Genomic DNA, 5495 nt, shown 5'->3' with positions numbered 1-5495 from the left:
CCCATGCTCTTTATATTTTATGTTTTATTCTCATGAACCCAGCCTGTAAAACTAGTCTACTGAAGCCCCCCTATCTGCTGCAGAACCCCCACTGACCTTTACTGCCAGCGAAGGTGCACTTATGGTTGTGTTATTAAATGAACACTCTCCTTTTCCAATAACTGCGAGCTTAAAAATAGTATCTCTGCAAACAGACCGCCGACCCAGCTCCATGGTGCTCATTCGGCTTTAATTTGACCTACATTTGCATTATGAGACATTTCAGCAGAGAAAGCCAGCCACCATATCTGGGACTGTGTGTGTGTGTGTGTGTGTGTGTGTGTCGTGCATAGCACCGTATCACGGCCGTAAATTTCCTGTTCCCCCTGTGCCTTCAGTATAAACCGCAATATCAGAAGACGCCGCGTTTGGGGATTAAGATCCGGGAAAGGGGGACGCTGTGATCCCAGTGAGTCCACAAACCTGCGTCAGAGTCCGGGTAAGGGTTTTACTGTTGCTATCCTTCTGTCATACACAGCCAGGCGTCAGCATCCTCAGTCTGGTGTAACAACGACGTCTTCATTCAGAGAGACACTTCGGCTTTCTCTTAATTTGAAAGCCACATATTGTGTACCAGACTCCATTAAACAATCGTACAGTTTAAGGTTATCCTGCTTGCCGGAGAAATATAGTCTGTTAAAAATATGTTTAAATGTGATGTCTGAATCCTATGAAGACAATTCTCAATTTCGGCGACGATATAATCCACCATTCATATGTATTTCAGCTAAATATGAGCTTGATTCCCGCTGGGCTCCGCTACCGCACACCGTACTATTAGGGTTCTTTTGGTGGAAGGAGGCTAAGGGAGTTTCAAGCGGGACAGTTCAAAAAGTTACAGGTTTTATAAAGATGAAACTTCCTACCTTCGTTTTATTCACGCCGAATAAAAGAGGGAATCCGGGTTATTTAAAAAAACATAATAAGTCACTTTTATATCTATAACGATATTTGTTTATATGCGTAAAAACCTTTAATTGTCAGATTTCTTAATGGAGTTTGTGCTATGTCACGGGGGGGGGGGTCACATTCTAGGTTACGCTGCACGATGTGTGATTGTGCGGATTGGTTTCTTTATGCTTCATCGATATTTTGTGATAATCAGGAATTGCATCCAGTATTCTTACATAACTAACCGACAGTACATCCGACAGCGGGGAGGGGGGGGTTTGTGTCCGCTCCAGTGCGCTCTGGTGACCCGATCCAAGGTCTTCTCTCCCTCCCCGACGCAGAGCTCAAACCAACGAGTGAATCCTGCATCCTCTCAGATTCAGTGAGGTTTTAGATTATGGATGATTTCACTGCAAGCTCCAGTGCATGCATCAGATTATAGATTATATATAATAAAAATCTCTTTAATTTTGGGGCTTTTTAAAAAATATGTATATGTTTTGTGAAATATTAAACAGCCAGAGGATTGGATTTTGTACTTTAATTAGCTCATTCTTATGGATTTTAATACTAAAATAGAAAAAAAAAGGGTTTATTTGTGTTCATGCAAATTAAAATATACATATATGTGACCTGCAAATGAGAAGTGATTAGGCCACAAACACTGTAACCAGATGAGGTGATGTTACTTCACTGTGTGTAACTGACATGTCAGTTGGCTGTTGAAGAAGCCCATAATAAACCCCCTTCCCACCGCGAAACTGCTTCAAGTTTGGAAATCTGATCGCTGGTTGAAGTTGGATCAAGTTCTGTAAAGTTAAATAGGCTTTTACCGGAACTTACGAAGTGCTTACCTTCAAAATAATATTAAAAAATCTCTAAAAAAACGTCTCTTTGGGAAATTTGTGAACAAGGAAGGAATAAAACGAGTAAAATCCAAACAAAGAAAATGTTCTGTAGCATTGTTTGGTAAAAAATACTCCTTATAAATGACAACATTATGCAATATCTAACAAATAAAGTCAAGCCAAGAACATTAAATAATGCTTGAATTTACTCAAATTGATTAATTACACTTACACACACAGAAGTTCTAGTTTATTGATTTAAATAAACCTTTTACTGCAACATTAATTCTGATGAGTTGTGTTGACATAAATAAAGATGGCGAAACTAGTTTGGAACAAGTTAATATGTATTAGCAGCTTATGCAACTTTAAAAAACATGTGTTTATATAACCAATTATTAAGTAAATGATCATTAAAAATACATTTTAATTGTTGAGGAAATGCTAATTCTCCTAAAACGTTCATTAGTTGAACATATTTTCATTCAATTGATTGCAAACTGCCAAAACATTATTTTTTTTAGTGTAATTAACCTTAATACTTAAATATTATCCTTGCAATGTTCATAAAATATACTTAAATAAATGTGTATTTTAACAAACTTACAACCAAATTAAACTGCAGCTCACTTTTTGCATATATAGGAAGAATCTTTGCATATTTATGATTCCGAACTGTGAGTAAAACAAAATAAATTGTATTTGTTTTAAGTAAAGTCTGGATTCCTTTACTTTGAAGGACGCCAGCGGAAGCGTTGAGCCTCACTCGGTGTAGCTTGACGCAGTCGGCAGAGCCAGGCTGCAGTATGCGGAGCAGCTGATGCTCCTGCTGGGCTAAAAATAATCAACTTTTTTTTCTGTTCAACTTTCAAACTGTATGTTGTGTCTTTTCCTCTTCTTTTTCTCCTTTTTCTGTTTCCTTTCTTTTAAAAACAAACAAACAAACAAACAAACACTCACCAGGCGTCCGGAATGAAACGGAGTCAATAAGGATTATTACTTTTCTCCGAGGTAAGAGACTCTGGGGTTTGTATGTGGTCTTCCTCACTAAGCTTACAGTTAACTTAACTTTAATGTAACGGCTGTGGAAATTATAAAGGACAAAAAATGGGGAAAAAGAGTGTAAATAAATGTCAAAATACAGAAATAAATGTAGAAATAAATAAATAAGTACTGTAGAAATACAGAAATAGACTTTTTCTTTACCAAAATGTTTTTATTTATGTATTTAATTATTTATTTCTGCGTTTATTTATTCATATTTATGTCATTTTTGTCCTTCATAGTGAATTAGCTTCCTGATCCTGAGCTGTATCTGCTATTATTATGTCATTGTAGTCTAACACAGGGGTTGTTTTTGCTAGATTTAGTCTGTATAAGGTGTCAGTTATCCAGATTAAAGCTCATTTGGGACCGCATTTCTTTTCCTGTTTCTATAATGTAGTTACAGTTTCATTAAGTTAGTGAACCCAATGAATTACAGTTAAAGTAACATTCATAAAAGCAAAAATTAAAAAAAGTTTAAATTTAAAAACAATGAGCAAAAACAGAGTTATTGATTGATTACAGCGGCGCAAAGTTTTCATATTTAATAATAAACTTCAATGGAAACATCCCCCCAGTTTGTCCCAAAAGGTTGCCTCTCTTGACCCAAACAAAGATGGCCGCCAGATTTACTCCCTTCCAGCATCCATTTTTGTTGTGGTTTTGTAGTTAAAATAAAATGATAAAATTCAACTTCACTGTGCGCTTGAGGGAGTATTTGAATAAGGCAACAAATAGAGGTTATCAAAACCTAAAATTCACACTTTTAGAACACATTATTTTAAGGTAAATTATAGTAAATAGCTTTAGCTTAGCTGTTTTTGTCTATGCTTTCTCTAAGCATTTCGTTGATGTTTGAAATTATAAAGAGGAAGTGGATTAAAGGTCCAGTGTGTAACGTTTAAGAGGATCTATTGGCAGAAAATGTAATTTAATATTTATAGGTATGTTTTCATTAGTGAATAATCACCTGAGAATAAGATTAGTTGTGTTGTTCTTACCTTAGAATGAGACGTTTTTAATCTCTTGTCTCCTTCACACTTGTAAGCAAGACAGTTCTTTTAAAATAGGTTGTTTTTATGCGACCCAGCTGTTGGTCTAGTAGTTCATATGCTCCCTGCACACACACACACACACACACACACACACACTGCTCTCTGTAATAGTTAAAACAGGAACAACCCAAGTCTCCTGAAACTCAAGTCAGCTTTTAATGACTCTCCCTTCCAGCACTTACATTCATTTAACATGAATGCCCCATAAGCCAGAGGGCATGTCGGCACTGCCCCTTGCTGAAATAGCTCTCATGCCTGTTGCTGGCCCTGCGTTTGTGTTTCTGTGTGAGTGAGTGGGAGCACTTGAACGTGTGACATGCCACAAAAATGAGTTCAGCTGGTGACACGGACGTAACACACAACCCGCTCTATGCTGACTGAATCTGGCGTCTTAGGGCGACTATGAAAAGTCTGATTTGTGCTGTGAGAACTGACCTGAAGCTCTCCGGTTTTTCCACAGACCGACTCGCGGCTTGTGTGGAGCAGCTGGGCGGTGGCATGGCCCTGTCGTTTTGCGGCAACGACAACGGTATCAATGCCTACACCGTGAAGGAGGGCGTGCTGAACAATGGCTGCTTCGTGGACGCCCTCAACCTGGTTCCCCATGTCTTCCTGCTCTTCATCACCTTCCCCATCCTCTTTATCGGTAGGTGGAACGCACGTATACATCTGGTTGTTTTCCGTGGGACCTGAATGCAGCATTTGTGCAAACAAAAATCAACTATTACCCCCCCGAAATAGCAGCTGCTTGTGAGGTCAACCCCCTTTTTTAACTGGACGATGGACATTTAGTCCAAGTCTCTCTCTGTGTGTCTGACGCTCTGTTAAAAAAGAAAGAAAATCCACTGCTCGAACTATCCTGAAGGCCAAGATGACAAAAAATAAACATTTTCCAGAGTAAATATTTAGTGCTGGATGTATTTTGGACCAAAAATATCCAGATTAAGTACACAAAAGAGTTTCTTTGCTTCTGCAGAAGAAAAGTCCTACAAGTGGTACAGTCTGTGTTATGTGTATTGTGACAGATGTTTAAGTGTTTCCTGCTTAAGCCTCTTAAAGCTTCACCTTTTCTGCTGGAAAGTCTCAGAAACTACTGCAGCTGTGGGGACAGAACTAATCCTCTGAGGATTACTGGAGCAGACAGGTTCTTATACTTCACGTTGTTTGATACACAGTATTGGGTTTAACATGTGTGATTATGAGGGGAACGCCTGTAGAAGCGAATGTGATGGTTTATGGCTGGATGTGTGTCACCTGTCCAGGGTTTACCAGCCGCTTCCTCTCGCCCCATGTGACCCCGAACGGGATAAGAGGTTTAGTAAATGTAGGAATATATGGATGTACAGTCAGAGTTCATACACATCCTGGATAAACATGGGTTTCCAGTCATGGATGCACATGGAAGTGACCAAATATCCTGGAAATAATCCATGTCTTCCTGGAAAATTTGAGTTAATTTTAATATTTTAGGCCTTCACTTAGATCTACGCCTCCAATCGCCAACGTCACCACTTTATGTTGGCATCGGATGCTGTATTTGGTCCCGGTCTGGCCTTGTTGTTCACTGGGAGCTCTCAGTCCCAGCAGAGTCCGTTAATAGGACCGCTACAGCTGCTTG

The 5495-nt window shown here is 38.9% G+C and overlaps 1 protein-coding gene across 10 annotated transcripts in view; it reads left to right on the top strand.

The window, feature by feature from the left end:
• The first annotated feature begins 225 nt into the window (after positions 1–225).
• Positions 226–5495, top strand: part of abcc9 (ATP-binding cassette, sub-family C (CFTR/MRP), member 9) — a 61510-nt gene continuing 56240 nt past the window's right edge. For 5 of the 10 annotated variants that reach the window (XR_004797292.1, XR_004797287.1, XR_004797285.1 and 2 more), the window contains exons 1-2: positions 2558–2789; positions 4338–4523. Coding sequence is in view for 4 of the 10 variants with exons in the window: in XM_035676356.1 (XP_035532249.1) it covers positions 4376–4523 (148 nt within the window). In the remaining 6 variants the exon portion in view is untranslated. Of the gene's footprint in view, positions 479–2557; positions 2790–4337; positions 4524–5495 lie in introns of those variants that run through there. The other 5 variants (XR_004797289.1, XR_004797288.1, XM_035676337.1 and 2 more) reach the window with 2 other exon arrangements.

This window comes from Morone saxatilis, unplaced genomic scaffold (genome assembly GCF_004916995.1).
Source record: "Morone saxatilis isolate NCDOM2014 unplaced genomic scaffold, NCSU_SB_2.0 Contig10, whole genome shotgun sequence".
NCBI lineage: Eukaryota > Metazoa > Chordata > Actinopteri > Moronidae > Morone > Morone saxatilis.
This window is presented reverse-complemented; position numbering and strand designations above follow the sequence as displayed.